The 16,636-nt window shown below is 40.5% G+C and overlaps 1 protein-coding gene and 1 long non-coding RNA gene across 13 annotated transcripts in view; one reads left to right on the forward strand and one right to left on the reverse strand.

Annotated features, from left to right (window-relative positions):
- The window catches only part of citb (citron rho-interacting serine/threonine kinase b), a 63,124-nt gene extending 53,998 nt beyond the window's left edge, over positions 1 to 9,126 (forward strand). For 7 of the 11 annotated variants that reach the window (XM_029440667.1, XM_029440672.1, XM_029440666.1 and 4 more), the window contains 9 exons: positions 3,546 to 3,681; positions 4,266 to 4,405; positions 4,489 to 4,581; positions 5,932 to 6,040; positions 6,539 to 6,667; positions 7,094 to 7,174; positions 7,259 to 7,337; positions 7,428 to 7,601; positions 8,471 to 8,834. In XM_029440667.1, the coding sequence (XP_029296527.1) occupies positions 3,546 to 3,681; positions 4,266 to 4,405; positions 4,489 to 4,581; positions 5,932 to 6,040; positions 6,539 to 6,667; positions 7,094 to 7,174; positions 7,259 to 7,337; positions 7,428 to 7,601; positions 8,471 to 8,819 (1,290 nt within the window). In that variant the 3' untranslated portion in view covers positions 8,820 to 8,834. Of the gene's footprint in view, positions 1 to 3,545; positions 3,682 to 4,265; positions 4,406 to 4,488; positions 4,582 to 5,931; positions 6,041 to 6,538; positions 6,668 to 7,093; positions 7,175 to 7,258; positions 7,338 to 7,427; positions 7,602 to 8,470; positions 8,835 to 8,984 lie in introns of those variants that run through there. The other 4 variants (XM_029440676.1, XM_029440673.1, XM_029440674.1 and 1 more) reach the window with 1 other exon arrangement.
- LOC115014082 (uncharacterized) lies at positions 7,893 to 14,925 on the reverse strand. Of its 2 annotated transcripts, XR_003832857.1 has the most exons (3): positions 13,394 to 14,925; positions 8,917 to 9,791; positions 7,893 to 8,796 (listed from the first exon to the last, which is right to left on the reverse strand). It is a non-coding gene; the product is annotated as an uncharacterized LOC115014082 (long non-coding RNA). The 2 variants fall into 2 exon arrangements; XR_003832856.1 differs by lacking the exon at positions 13,394 to 14,925 and having other exon boundaries at positions 8,917 to 9,890.
- Positions 14,926 to 16,636: the final 1,711 nt, after the last annotated feature.

Genomic DNA, 16,636 nt, shown 5'->3' on the forward strand with positions numbered 1-16,636 from the left:
AATGTTGAGAATAAAGTCTTAAATGTTGATAATAAAGTCTTAAATGTTGAGAATAAAGTATTAAATGTTGAGAATAAAGTCTTAAATGTTGAGAATAAAGTCTTCAATGTTGAGAATAAAGTCTTCAATGTTGAGAATAAAGTCTTAAATGTCGAGAATAAAGTCTTAAATGTTGAGAATAAAGTCTTAAATGTCGAGAATAAAGTCTTAAATGTCGAGAATAAAGTCTTCAATGTTGATAATAAAGTCTTAAATGTTGATAATAAAGTCTTCAATGTTAATAATAAAGTCTTAAATGTTGAGAATAAAGTATTAAATGTTGAGAATAAAGTCTTAAATGTTGAGAATAAAGTCTTAAATGTTGAGAATAAAGTCTTAAATGTTGAGAATAAAGTCTTAAATGTCGAGAATAAAGTCTTAAATGTTGAGAATAAAGTCTTCAATGTTGAGAATAAAGTCTTCAATGTTGATAATAAAGTCTTAAATGTCGAGAATAAAGTCTTCAATGTTGAGAATAAAGTCTTAAATGTTGAGAATAAAGTCTTAAATGTTGAGAATAAAGTCTTAAATGTCGAGAATAAAGTCTTCAATGTTGATAATAAAGTCTTAAATGTTGAGAATAAAGTCTTAAATGTTGATAATAAAGTCTTAAATGTTGAGAATAAAGTATTAAATGTTGAGAATAAAGTCTTAAATGTTGAGAATAAAGTCTTCAATGTTGAGAATAAAGTCTTCAATGTTGAGAATAAAGTCTTAAATGTCGAGAATAAAGTCTTAAATGTTGAGAATAAAGTCTTAAATGTCGAGAATAAAGTCTTAAATGTCGAGAATAAAGTCTTCAATGTTGATAATAAAGTCTTAAATGTTGATAATAAAGTCTTCAATGTTAATAATAAAGTCTTAAATGTTGAGAATAAAGTATTAAATGTTGAGAATAAAGTCTTAAATGTTGAGAATAAAGTCTTAAATGTTGAGAATAAAGTCTTAAATGTTGAGAATAAAGTCTTAAATGTCGAGAATAAAGTCTTAAATGTTGAGAATAAAGTCTTAAATGTCGAGAATAAAGTCTTCAATGTTGATAATAAAGTCTTAAATGTTGAGAATAAAGTATTAAATGTTGAGAATAAAGTCTTAAATGTTGAGAATAAAGTCTTCAATGTTGAGAATAAAGTCTTCAATGTTGATAATAAAGTCTTAAATGTCGAGAATAAAGTCTTCAATGTTGAGAATAAAGTCTTAAATGTCGAGAATAAAGTCTTAAATGTTGAGAATAAAGTCTTAAATGTCGAGAATAAAGTCTTCAATGTTGATAATAAAGTCTTAAATGTTGAGAATAAAGTCTTAAATGTTGATAATAAAGTCTTAAATGTTGAGAATAAAGTATTAAATGTTGAGAATAAAGTATTAAATGTTGAGAATAAAGTCTTCAATGTTGAGAATAAAGTCTTAAATGTTGATAATAAAGTCTTCAATGTTAATAATAAAGTCTTAAATGTTGAGAATAAAGTATTAAATGTTGAGAATAAAGTCTTAAATGTTGAGAATAAAGTCTTAAATGTTGAGAATAAAGTCTTAAATGTTGAGAATAAAGTCTTAAATGTCGAGAATAAAGTCTTAAATGTTGAGAATAAAGTCTTAAATGTCGAGAATAAAGTCTTCAATGTTGATAATAAAGTCTTAAATGTTGAGAATAAAGTATTAAATGTTGAGAATAAAGTCTTAAATGTTGAGAATAAAGTCTTCAATGTTGAGAATAAAGTCTTCAATGTTGATAATAAAGTCTTAAATGTCGAGAATAAAGTCTTCAATGTTGAGAATAAAGTCTTAAATGTCGAGAATAAAGTCTTAAATGTTGAGAATAAAGTCTTAAATGTCGAGAATAAAGTCTTCAATGTTGATAATAAAGTCTTAAATGTTGAGAATAAAGTCTTAAATGTTGATAATAAAGTCTTAAATGTTGAGAATAAAGTATTAAATGTTGAGAATAAAGTCTTAAATGTTGAGAATAAAGTCTTCAATGTTGAGAATAAAGTCTTCAATGTTGAGAATAAAGTCTTAAATGTCGAGAATAAAGTCTTAAATGTTGAGAATAAAGTCTTAAATGTCGAGAATAAAGTCTTAAATGTCGAGAATAAAGTCTTAAATGTTGATAATAAAGTCTTAAATGTTGATAATAAAGTCTTCAATGTTAATAATAAAGTCTTAAATGTTGAGAATAAAGTATTAAATGTTGAGAATAAAGTCTTAAATGTCGAGAATAAAGTCTTAAATGTTGAGAATAAAGTCTTAAATGTTGATAATAAAGTCTTAAATGTTGAGAATAAAGTATTAAATGTTGAGAATAAAGTCTTAAATGTTGAGAATAAAGTCTTCAATGTTGAGAATAAAGTCTTCAATGTTGAGAATAAAGTCTTAAATGTCGAGAATAAAGTCTTAAATGTTGAGAATAAAGTCTTAAATGTCGAGAATAAAGTCTTAAATGTCGAGAATAAAGTCTTCAATGTTGATAATAAAGTCTTAAATGTTGATAATAAAGTCTTCAATGTTAATAATAAAGTCTTAAATGTTGAGAATAAAGTATTAAATGTTGAGAATAAAGTCTTAAATGTTGAGAATAAAGTCTTAAATGTTGAGAATAAAGTCTTCAATGTCGAGAATAAAGTCTTAAATGTCGAGAATAAAGTCTTAAATGTTGAGAATAAAGTCTTCAATGTCGAGAATAAAGTATTAAATGTTGAGAATAAAGTCTTAAATGTTGAGAATAAAGTCTTCAATGTTGAGAATAAAGTCTTAAATGTTGAGAATAAAGTCTTAAATGTTGAGAATAAAGTCTTCAATGTTGATAATAAAGTCTTAAATGTTGAGAATAAAGTATTAAATGTTGAGAATAAAGTCTTAAATGTTGAGAATAAAGTCTTAAATGTTGAGAATAAAGTCTTAAATGTTGAGAATAAAGTATTAAATGTTGAGAATAAAGTCTTAAATGTTGAGAATAAAGTCTTCAATGTTGATAATAAAGTCTTCAATGTTGATAATAAAGTCTTAAATGTTGAGAATAAAGTATTAAATGTTGAGAATAAAGTCTTAAATGTTGAGAATAAAGTCTTCAATGTTGAGAATAAAGTATTAAATGTTGAGAATAAAGTCTTAAATGTTGAGAATAAAGTCTTCAATGTTGAGAATAAAGTATTAAATGTTGAGAATAAAGTCTTAAATGTTGAGAATAAAGTCTTAAATGTTGAGAATAAAGTCTTCAATGTTGAGAATAAAGTCTTAAATGTCAAGAATAAAGTCTTAAATGTTGAGAATGGATTCACTAAAGGTTCGACTTTATTCCTGAAATGTAAAATAACAAGTCCTCTCACGTTGTTCCTTCCTGCCTGGTCCTAACACTCCTCTGTGTGTTTGAGACTTTCTTCATGTGGATGATTTAGAAAGCAGTAAAGTTCACGAGGAGAATGATGGTGGAGCACAGAGCAGACGCTCACTGCCCAGGTTTCCTGCATGTTGCTCCTGTTTGAAACGTTGCTCTTGCTGTGCTGCAGATCGTGCTGGTGGGCTCTGAAGAGGGTCTGTACGCCCTGAATGTGATCAAGAACTCTCTGACTCACATCCCCGGCCTGGGATCAGTCTTTCAGATCCACATCATCAAAGATCAGGAGAGGCTGCTGATGATTGTTGGTGAGAAGTCCAGCTCCGCCCTTTTACTCCTTTTATTTTGAGCAGACGTAGGTTCCCATTGTGCACGCTTCAAACAAACAGTACGTTTGATAACCACTTTACAGCCTTACACACAGGATGTATTTGATATAAGCTTTAATTATTTACAAGAACACAGGAAGCTTTCACCATAAATGAAATGAGAGCGTTAGTGGTGTAAGGGTCCAGGCGTCTGCAAAATGAAAACATCGATACAGATCATCGTCTTTAAGATGCGCTTTCTTTTTAAATTCAAAACTCAGAGAAGAACTATTTCTTTAAATTATTTAGTTTCTTATTTAAATGTCGGGGAAAGTAAAAAGAAATCATAAAATCCTATTGGAGTAGCTCTCTGAGAGTTAATCGTGAATACTATCGTCTCATATCGATCGCAGGAAATGAAATCGTATCGCGGCCGACTTTGTGAAATCAGCAAATATGGTATCGTTGTACGTGAAGTTTATCATCGTTGATATTCCCCCTGTACACGTTCACACCTAAAAGAAACGCTGACTCCAAATATGATATTATTGTGTGTGTGTGTGTGTGTGTGTGTGTGTCTGCAGGGGAGGAGCGGGCGTTGTGTCTGGTGGAGATTAAGAGGGTGAAGCAGTCTCTGGCTCAGTCCCACCTGCCCAGCCAGTCTGAACTGGCTCCCTACATCTTCGAGACGGTGAAGGGCTGCCATCTGTTCGCTGCCGGGAGAGTAGGTCTCGTCTTCTGTTGAGACGAAGCTTCCTGACTTTAAAGAGATCTTTGTTGAGACTCTTTCTGACGTTCTCTTTACAGATAGACAACGGGCCGTGTATCTGTGCTGCTATGCCGAACAAGATCACCATTCTGCGCTACAACGACAATCTCAACAAATACTGCATTCGTAAGGTGAGAGACGCTTCAGATCCCTTTGTTAACCGTACATTTTCATCTCCATCCATATTCATTCCAGAGGGTGGGAGCTGCAAGGATACTCTTCTTCTCTTCTCCTTCTTCTCCTCCTTTTCTTCTCCTTCTCCTTCGAGAGAAGGAGGAGAAGAAGGAGGAGGAGAAGGAGAAGGAGAAGGAGAAGAAGGAGGAGGAGGAGAAGGAGGAGGAGAAGGAGGAGAAGGAGAAGGAGGAGGCGAAGAAGGAGAAGGAGAAGAAGGAGGAGAAGACGGAGGAGGAGAAGGAGACGGAGAAGGAGAAGAAGGAGGAGGAGGAGAAGGAGGAGAAGGAGGAGGAGAAGGAGGAGAAGGAGAAGACGGAGGAGAAGGAGAAGGAGGAGAAGGAGGAGGAGAAGGAGGAGAAGGAGAAGGAGGAGGAGAAGAGGAGAGGAGGAGAAGGAGAGAGGAGAAGGAGGAGAGGAGAAGGAGGAGAAGGAGAAGGAGAAGGAGGAGGAGGAGCAAGGAGAAGGAGAAGGAGAAGGAGAAGAGAGAGAAGGAGGAGGAGAAGGAGGAGGAGGAGAAGTGAGGAGGAGGAGGAGGAGGCAGGAGGAGAGAAAGGAGAAGGGATGGAGAAGGAGAAGAATGAGTGCGGAGGAGAAGGAGGAGGAGAGAAGGAGGAGAAGGAGGAGGAGGAGAGGAGGAGGAGAAGAAGGAGGAGAAGGAGGAGGAGGAGGAGGAGGAGGAGGAAAGGAGGAGGAGAAGAGGAGGAGGAGGAGAAGAGGATGAGCAGGAGGAGAGCGAAGGGAGTAGGATCGGCATGGTCGTGCTACAGGAGGACGGAGAGAAGTCGACCTGCTGAGGGATATAGTTCTCTTATTTCTCTTCTTCTTCTTGTCTCGTCTTCTTAGCTTCTTCTTCTCTGTCTCCTTCTTCTCCTTCTCTTCTTCTTCTTCTTCTCCTTTTCTCCTCTTCTTCTCCTTCTCCTTCTTCTTCTCTTCTTCTTCTTCTTTCCTTCTTCTCCTTCTTCTTCTCCTTCTCCTTCTTCGTCTCCTTCGTTCTTCATCCTTTCTATAAAAAAGTTCATTTAAGGGCTTTTGGAGTACGTTATGACGAACTATACTATTAGTTTTTTTATTCGTTTTTATGGCACACTTTGACTTTTTAATGAATTTATAAATATACTTATTTATGACTATATGATGTTTAAATACATTTTATGTGACTATGATTTTTCTAACCCTTGTGTGTGAAGATTCAAACAGTTTATGTTTGCAGAGATCATTTTGTTTGCGTTTAATAAATAAAGAATAACAAGTACAAAGTTTCCCACCCTGAAGGTTCCTTTGAGCATGAAGTGTCTCACGTGTTGCAGGAGATCGAGACTCTGGAGCCCTGCAGCTGCGTGCACCTGACCAGCTACAGCATCATCATCGGCACCAACAAGTTCTACGAGATCGAGATGAAGCAGTTTGTGCTCGAGGGTGAGGAGAAATAATTCAATTCACTCATCTAAAAATTATTAATTAATATTAAAATAACTTTCAAAAGTATTAAAAATGCCAAGACAGGAAGTAGGATTTAATACATTTAAATAAATGATTTGTTTGTTTTTTTCTGACCATGCATGCTGTTATTTCCTGCAGGACCATGACAGATGTTGTATGTATATATATATATATATATATATATATATATATATATATATATATATAGATATATATATATCTATATATATATATCTATATATATATATATATATATCTATATATATATATATATATATAGATATATATATATAGATATATATATATCTATATATATATATATATATATAGATATATATATATATATATATAGATATATATATATCTATATATATATATAGATAGTGACTGGTGTGCAGATCAGTTGGTTTTGCTATGACTGTATTTTATGATGCAGAAGTTCAAATAGTGTTTGACTGGATTCGTCCGCTGCAGAGTTCCTGGATAAGAACGACGTGTCTCTGGCCTCCGCGGTGTTCGCAGCCTCGTCCCACAGTTTCCCCATCGCCATCATGCAGGTGGCCAGCAGCATGCAGAAGGAGGAGTACCTGCTGTGTTTTCACGGTGCGTTTGAATAACTCCACACAGTAGTGGAAAGCAGATGACAGACATCACTGTGGGGCAACAACCTCCAGTACCAACATTACTGTTCATTAAACTCTTAAGTCATAACTTTGTAATTGTAAAGGAGGGAACCTCGTGTGTTGTGTAATCGTTTGTGATCACAAGACTGATCATCCGTCTTTAAAGGAACCCTTCCCCCACAGATGATGCATCAATAACTCCCTCTGTGGAAGCTTCCACGTGAAGGGAACATTAACAAGGAGAGAAGTCTCCATGACTATATAAGAACTCACAGCACAATAACAAATCTATCCAGTCGACTTCTTTCCTTCAAGGTGACGCAGGCGAGTTAGTGAGAGTCATTTTGTGGGGGAAGTGTTCCTTTAGGCTCACAGCTGTGTTTAGTAAGTTGTACTCATGTGGCAGAGTTTGGAGTGTTTGTGGACACGTACGGACGGAGAAGCCGCACTGAGGACATTAAGTGGAGCCGCCTGCCTCTGTCCTTCGGTAAATACACTTTGTAACTCCCACTGCTTTGTAATGCTTCTACAACAAGCAGCATCACATGCTGACACTGCTTCTGTGCTGCAGCCTACAGAGAGCCCTACCTGTTCGTCACCTACTTCAACTCCCTGGACGTCATCGAGGTTCAGGGACACGCTTCTCTGGGGTGAGACGCGCCGCTACCTTCAGCCAAATGCAAAGAACTTACATTTAGGCTGTCGGCTAATATTCCCCATGTCACTGTCTGTACCTCCAGGCCTGCCGTGCTGGCTCACCTGGACATCCCCAACCCTCGCTACCTGGGCCCGGCCATCTCCTCCGGGGCCATTTATCTGGCCTCCTCCTACCAGAACAAGCTGCGCGTCATCTGCTGCAAGGGAAGCCTGATCCGAGAGTCCGGAGATCTGCAGAGGACCGGCTCCAGCAGAGGGTCAGCTCACTTTAATCTCATGTTGGTGTAGGAACAGGCATATTATATTATTATATATATAATTATATTATATATATTATAATATCTGTCCTGAGATGGGCCGTTGGAACAATGAGTTTAATATCTCAGGAGCTTTGCAATGATGTGAACTGATGGGCTTCCTGCAGCCGCTCGACGCTCACACACACTTCATGAACCACATTAGTTTCAACAACAACAACAGCAGAGACACAATACAGAATGTAAATGATGCTGTGTAGGAGGAGTAAAAACTCTTGAGCGTCAACAAAACACTTTAAAAAACATGTCAAAACATTTATTGTTAAATGTCAAACGCCCTGATAGAGAAGAGCGTTGTGTTGTGCAACAGCGCCACCTGCTGGTCGTTTATCAGGACACTCGTTGAGACAAACAGAACGAAGACTTGTTATTATAAAGAGAATAAGTGAAACTAAATGTTCACAAATACAAAATAACATCAATGTTTGCTGAGTTATAGTTTTCTATTTATAGGATCTCCTCTGAACATCGAGTCACGGGTCTTTGCTTTACAGAACAGCTGATGATGAGCAACAGAAGTTTGTGGCATTGATTTGGATTCGATGAGTTTTCTGTTATTTTAATACAGTTCTGTCTGTTTTATGTATTTATTTTAATAATCTTCTCCCTGATGCGGCTCTTAAAGCTCTTAAAGCTCTAAATCTCTAAATATTAATCCAAACTTCAGAGAATAAATCTTTCATTTAGTTTCAGACATCCTGTTGTCCTCCTGTAACGCCTCTGGTGGACCCTAGTGGGGTCCAGACCCTCAGGTTGGGAACCACCGACTGTTCAGGGTCATTGAAATGAGACTGTTGATGTTCCCACAGCAGTCCCAGTAAGCGCGGCCCGCCCACCTACACGGAGCACATCTCCAAGCGTTTGACCTCGGGCCCCGGCAGCCATGACGGTTTGCATCGGGAGCCCAGCACGCCCCATCGTTACCGGGAGGGCCGCACCGAGTTCAGACGGGACAAGTCTCCCGCCCGACCGCTGGACCGCGAGAAGTCGCCGGGCAGGGTGCTCGACGGCCGCAGGGAGAGATCGCCCGGGAGGTTCGGAGACAGCGGCCGGCTTCACGCCGGGTCGGTCCGGACTCAGCTCGCCCCCGTCAACAAGGTGCCGACGCTTCTTCTCTTCCTGTGTCCACGATCAGCTGTTCACAAGTACAACATATAATAATGTCTCGTCACCCACGCGCACAACACGAAGCTTGCATTACATTTACACCAAGACTTTATTATGCATATCATATTTCATTTTAAAATGACGTCACCATGTGACGACGTCATCACGTGATGTCATCACATGGTGACGTCATGTGACCCTGTCGTTGTCTTGCAGGTTTGGGATCAGTCATCGGTGTGAATCAAGCTCCGCGCTGCTCCTGACGAGGTTGAAGAGAAACTTTGGGAAACCCCTCTTTGGGAAATCAACTCTGAGTGCAAACACACACACACACACACACACACACACACACACGTCTCCTGTGACAATCCTCTTCTCTGCCGCGTGCTCTGACGGGGGGAGCGACACAGTAGACTTGGTGACAGGGACGCTGCACTGATCTGCAGAAGAAGAGAATCTTCATGTGTTCAAAGTTGTACATATCGCTGTGTGAGTTTTATAAAGGGAAGTCGGCGGTGAAGCCAGGTCTATTTTTTTTAAAATGAGTTTGTAAAGATGTTGCAGGGAGATTAATGAAGCTGTTCTATCAACACTGCATCAGAATCTTTAGTACGGGGGGGTTTCTCGCTTAAATCATGATGAGGGAGTCTGAGATTGGAACAGAGGTCACGACCACGTGGATCACACGGTCCTCGTGACTCCATAGCTTTTGATATATAATTGCTTTATTGACAGTCGCCGGCCATACTTTGTAAAATATTAAGCAATGTTTCGCTCCAAGTGTTCCTCGTGTTGTTCTTTTTAGCAAACCTAAGATCCCGAAGCGTGCAGCTCTGATGCCGCCGCCGCCGCAGCTCGCTGTCAGCTGCTGCTTGTGCTGCAGACGTCCCGTTTCTGTGCAGTGATATGAAGTCTAGTGTCGTTTCCTTAGCGCCGGTAGGACCGCCTCCCTCCGTCACGTCAGTGAGCATGACTAACTTACAGCCGCACTTTGACCTGGATTCTGCTTCTTCTTTTCTGTCACTTGAATTTGCATTCAATAAGTAAACGTTGATGTTAGAGTGTGTACCAGTACATTAAACATGGTGAAGTGTTTCCTTCTTTGTGTGTGTGTGTGTGTGTGTGTGTGTGTGTGTGTGTGTGTGTGTGTGTGTGTGTGTGTGTGTGTAGATATCAACACAGTAGGTTCATCTAGTTTATTTTCCTTTAATTCTACAACAATGTAATGCTCTTTAAAAGTAAAGCCGACAAAAACAAAATATTCAGACTGAACAAGGAGCACTTGTTACAGGAAGTCGCTATGTACAGCTACACACTCCTCCGACTGACATGAGGAGGCTCAAAGTGCTTATCAAACAGGGGGGGGGACAACTACAAATAAGGAGGAAAATCAAACAAAAGCACGAGTGATCCCTTTGTGAGAGACCCGTAATAAAACTGCTTGGCACCAGTCTCCACTAAAGAGACACACACACACACACACACACACACTCGAAGCATTCACACGTACACACTCGCATCAAGTGATTACTGGGCCGTTGCAGTGACGAGCACGTCAGCGTGCGTGAAGAGAAACAACCAATGCAGACAAAGAAAGAAATCAGCACAGCGAGGGATCAAACGTGGTAACCGATGACCCGTTTACCACGTTACCCCGACCCTCCCACACACGGTGCTCGCTTGCTGAAAAGCACTTTGAGCGTTGTGTTGACGCACCCTGCGGCAGTGTCTACTTTAAGTCTTACTCCTGTTCGTTTAAGACGATTCACATTGGGGGGTTGAAGACTAGCTCGTGGTGAAACAGAAGCTCAGGCTCTTAAAGGGACAGCGTCTCATTTACACCTTTTATCTGATGACCTTTGTTTCATTCAGAGATTAAAGTTCACACGGGTCAGTGAGAAGCCTTGGAATAAAGGATCTTCAGGAGTTATGAGAGGATTAAACAAGTGTTTATTATATTAACTTATATAACAAATAAAACTCTTCAGATGAAGAATATCGCTTTAGATTTTATGATTTTTGAAATGAAAACTAAAATGTGCTGCACATGAATCATTTATGACGAGCAACACAACGCTCAGCAGGAGGGCCGTGAGAACCGAGTCACACACATTTATGCATTTTCCTCTGACGAGGAAGAACAGATTAAAGATTGGCAGTCTCAACAATAAGATCATTAAAATAAGAAGTCTGCGATGTGTGCTGTACCTTTAAATCTCCAGCTGACTAATGTGGGAAACAACAACAACAAACAAAGGCCTTTCTCGATGATGAGCTCCGACGAGCTCGGTGTGAATGTGTGTGTGCATGAAGTGTGTGTACAAAGTAGAGGTAGTGTTTGTAGATGGGTTTCATGGAGTAATGTGTGTGTGAGGGGATTTACTTTGGACCACCAGTCTCAGTGCATAGACGTCTCGTCGGCTACAGACGCTCGTTTCTTTTTATTCTGATCAGAGGTCACAGATGAAACTCAACCCTTCCCCTCATAATCGGGAAATGGATCGGTCCTCCCAGGAGCAGCTGGTACAAACAGAAATGGCGAGCGTCCCCGTAGCCACCGAGCAGAACCATCAACACGGATTATCTCGTGGCGTTTCAGCTGTCTGGATTTTAAACAGCAATTCAACATTAATAAATTAAATGGAAGGGAAAGCGCTGCAGCATCAGCACGCGACCCTCTGATAAAAACATCTTCAACACGTGAAAATATACTTTTCTTTCTGAAATTAACAACTTAAGAAAAGAAATAAAAAACAATCGGTGACTAATGAAGGATTCTATACATGTTAAATGCTATATATGTATCTGAATATATTATCTTTATTTTACAAAACAAAGTGTGTGTGCGAGGAGGTCGTTGAATGTGTGTGAGGCAGAGTGGAACATTTCTCACGTGGGAGTTACAGACTTTTGAAAACGCCAAGAGCCCTTTCTGCTGCCGGCGCGCGCCAGCCAATCAGAGCGGAGATCACAAGTGAGGTCACAATAATCACATGACATCATTTGGATGTGAAACGTGTCAAACTTCACTTGTGAGTTCCACGGAAAGACTGAGAAGTGAGAGACGTTCAGCTCCCAGTGCCTGCTGGGTAAATATATAAAGAGGGGGGTGTTGTGAGTGTGCGGCTGACAGGAGACATCACACACACACACACACACACACACACAGTTTACACGCCCAGCACACACTCCATAACAGTCGGTCAGCTGGTGAAGATGTTCTGCGTCCAGAGAAGACTTCAAAACAAGAGCAGAACTTTAGGAATCAAAGATGGCGACGCGTTATAAACATTACTTTCTGCTTACAGCTCCGTGTGATTATAGTTATAGAATTATTATATTATATAATATATATATATATATTATTATATAAAAGCACTGGAGCTTCAACGATGAGTCGATTCATCAAACAGTAAGAAGTAATTTCTTTCATGCAAAGATGTCTTTAAATGTTTCCATGTTTAATGTTTTATATCACATTAAAGTGACGAATGAATTTATAACTAATAAAACTTCATGTGTTGCTGCATTATAACGACTGAAGTTGTAAAACATGTTTGTATATAATGTCAGTGAGTTATGAAGCTTTATAAGTGCTTGTAACTATGACTACGTGGAGCTATAAGCAGATTATAACACAGAAAGTCTCACCAAAATAAAAGTCCTAAACATCTTCTGGGCTCAATCTCAACAAACTCTAAACTTCTCTTTTTTTTCAGTTTTGTATTTAGCTGCACACACACACACACACACACACACACACACACACACACACACACACACACACACACACACACACACACACACACACACACACACACACACACACACACACACACACACACACACACTATTCTCTCTCTGTTCACACGGAGACATTATTAAAGCCAAATAACGAGTTTCTTACATTCTGCAGAAGAAAATGATTTGCAGATTGACTCATAATGAAAATAAGTTTACGCCCTTATTTAACCCCCACTGGTGAGATACCAGGGAACGGTGTGAACTGACCCTTTAAGCCCCCCCTTCACGTCTGAGCGTCACGATAACGATGTTTGTTTAGTTTGTCACCAACACGATGCAGAACACACACATTTCATTACAATGAGGATATTTTAGAGTTTGGTCTGAATATTCTTAAGAATCAAAGTGAAGCTGCATTATTATTATTATTATTATTATTATTATTATGCTTTTATCATTATATTAGTGCGGGGGTGTCAAACATGCGGGACGACTGTGCAAAGTGTAAAACTGAGTTGTTTTGATCATACAGTGAAACCTCTGTAGACCCTGTACGCTGTGACACGTGTGAATTATAAACATGAGTGTGACCCCCCCTGTGTTATTCCACTAACACACTAACCCTGTGTTAGTGGAATAACATGGAAATAATATCGCAATTCTTTGTGGGACAAAGGAACAACAGTCGTTATCGCGCCTCGTCTTCTCCGGATCAGACGCTCCGCAGGGAGCAGAACACTTCACACACAGTGAGACGAGCTTCTCTGCCTGCTCCAAGGCACCAGGACGTCCATTCTCACTCCTCCGGCCTGGGGGGTGCAGCCCCGTCGCTGCCGCGCACGCACACACACACACACACACGCACACACACACACACACACCTGTGCACACTCAGCGTCAGGTGATCCGGCTCCTCTGTATATACACGTTAAACTCCACACCTGCAGCACACACACATAAAGTACATGGGACATTCTGTGCAGCGGTGCGCCCGTGTGGTGTCGGCGGCTCGCCCCGTCCCGCTCCTCTGAGGCTCAGGTGGAGCTGGCCGTGATGGGTTTCTCTAGCTCCAGCTCCAGATCCAGGGGGGCCGGGCTGAGCTTCAGGCTGCCGTAGCAGGTCTTACAGACGCGGGTCGGCTCGAACAGCTGCTGGCTTGGCACGGGGATCTTCTGGTCGCAGCAGCTGGCGCAGAACACGTTACCACAGTTCCTGCAGGGAGACACACACGGGTCACTGCTGGACTCAGAACCTCTCCTGCAGCTTCCACCGTCTCCCGCACACAGCGGGCTCTGTACACGGGAGACTCAGGTCAATCTGACTGTTGTGCATTTGATTTGAAAAGTAGATTTTGAATAGAGCTGCAGGGATGAACTCGCTGCTACAACCTGCTCCCCCCCCTGCTCTGCCGTTAACTGGCACCATGTTATCTGCAGCTGTGCAGGCGATGCTTATCTGCATGTTATCCAAACGCTCAAAGTCTTTGTGTAAAAAGTGTTTGTGCAGGTTCAGCAGGAATAATGTTTAGTGTTTACATGACGACAGTGTTGTTCATGAAAGATTCCCTCCTGCTGGATGAGTTAAAGAACAGATGTGAACATGTTTGTCCAGCTGTCTGATTCCGATCACACACCTGGTGAAGAGCTTCTTAACAAACTCCTCCCGTGTCCTCTGCTGCGCTGCACGCCGGGTTAGCAGAGCGCTAACACTAATGCTGCTAACGTGATCATTACATATACATGTTCCCGTCACAGGTCACACAGGAGGCGTCACATCCCCATGCTCAGATTAAGATGTAAGGCCATGCTCACACGTACACACACAGCCGCCTCGTCTACCTGCCCGTACTCACCCTGAGCAGAAATACAAAACAAAACTCTAATTCCCTCTCCAGCCTCTCACCCCCCAGGTGGACTGAGTGGCGTCTCCAGTACCATGCTGTGCTGCTGGGAGGTGAGATGCAGACGGCTGGTGTGGGGCAGCATGCTGCCAGGGTGTGTGTCGGGGGGATGGGGGGGGGCGGGGTGCTGATGGCAGGTGGAGTGTTGAAGTTGAGGAAGTCCTCTTGATTTAAAGTTTTGCATTAGAGCTCAGTCTTGGATTTATTCTTACGATATATTTCACCCTAAATTTAGAACATTTAAAAAGACGTCTTTGAACCTGCCACTCGAGATGGAGCCGTGAAGCCAGCCAATCAGGGTCAGCGGGCGGGACTAACACGTCTGCGCTGCTACCACTGGACGATTGATAAATCTAAACCCGTCCACTTCTCATTCAAACCCAACCCCCCCAATCTGACATCCGGAGATCGTTCTGCTTTAAGAGCAAAATGAAGAAGCTGGATCTATAAAAACTAAGCCCCCCCCCCCGCAGACGTGCAGCAGAGTAAACTATGAAACTGGATGAGTCTCTAATGATTTGTTTTAATTGTTCATTTATACGTGTTCTTGATTTCTCTCGTTGTTATTATATATATATATATATATATATATATATATATATATATATATATATATATATATATATATATATATATATATATATATAGATATATATATAATATATATATAATATATATTATATATATATATATATATATATATATATATAATCTATATATATAATATTATATATATATATATATATAAATATATATATATATATAAATATATATATATATATATTTATTGTGTTTATGTTATAAATATATTCAGATATTTAGTCAAAGAAATTAAATATTAAATGTAAGAATCAGAATTTTATGTAGAAGATTAATTTAATCGTTGACAACTTTTTGTCTCAACGTCGTTACTGAGAAGATAAATAGCATGCAGCCCTAATAGAATTTTTGGGGTGAAGTAACAATCAGCCCCCCCCCCCCACTGACAACAACGTGCTCAACGCGCAGCCAATTGAAAACGCAGAATGGCAGCAGGACGCACACTCAAGTCACTACATCTCAGAACATGAAGACAGATTTCTCTGAAAACTACAACAGAATGAAGGTGGGGGGGGGGGGGGAGCAGGGGGGGGAGGAGGAGCAGGGAGGGAGGGGGGGTTAGGAGGAGGCAGGTGCAGCGATGGCAGGTTAAAAGGGTGGAGGGACAGGGGAGCCGGATCTCACCAGACCTCCTGGACAGGCTCCCTGCCACTGTAGAGGAGAGGGGCAGACAATGGATAAGAACTGCCTGAGCAGCGCACAACACTCAACACACTCAAACACTTCCTGCTGCAGATGTGCGTCACAAACGTCTGGAAATCTACGATAGCTACAAATGTGAGATGTCTGCAATGCTACTTCTAGACTTTAGTGTTGTGAATCACGAGCTGCAGTATTTACAGGTTATTGTACACGTCTTGGTCTGCACACAAAGGAGGAGCAACGAGACGAATCGTACCGAGTCTGTCCCTCAACAAATCCATCCCAAAGAAACAACCGTGCAGCGCCGACACCACCGGCTCGTAGCAGAACTTTAAATACCCCAAACATACTTACAGGTAGATAACAGGTGAGACGCAATGTCTAGGGGCTGTGATCTTAAATTAACATGGAGACAACATTAACTTATTAAAAAGGTCAAATCAATAGCATCCTGTATGAATCCAGGCCGAGGGACAGATTCATTATTCTGCCGTGTACATCAGTCATCTTCACTTCCTCACGTTACTGCTGAGTGTTGGAGTTACAACCGTTAGCTATGTTCTCTGAAGCCACCAGACTCCATTGACAAAACCAGTCATTTTACCTCTCAGAACACGTGGCTGGTTAGGGTTAGTTATTGTGTGACTTTGGTGTTTTAAACTGTTTGTTTGGGTTCAACAAATTCATACAGTAACACAAACTGACTAACCCTAACCCACGTGTTCTCCATCCATCCATCCATCGTCGACCGCTTCCTCTCAGAACCCACGTGCTCGGAGAGGTAAAATTACTGGTTTTGTCAATGGAGTCTGGTGGCTTTGAAAAGAGAACAGCTTCAGTTCCCCGTCAGAACGGGCTGACAGCAGGGTGAAGCTGCAGTAACACTCACACAACGCCACGCTACCCGTCAGGAGCAGCTGGTCAACAATCAGAGCGTTTAAAGTGGAAGACGTCCCTGAAGATTAACTACTTATCTACGATT

Source organism: Cottoperca gobio, chromosome 9 (genome assembly GCF_900634415.1).
Source record: "Cottoperca gobio chromosome 9, fCotGob3.1, whole genome shotgun sequence".
Lineage (NCBI taxonomy): Eukaryota > Metazoa > Chordata > Actinopteri > Perciformes > Bovichtidae > Cottoperca > Cottoperca gobio.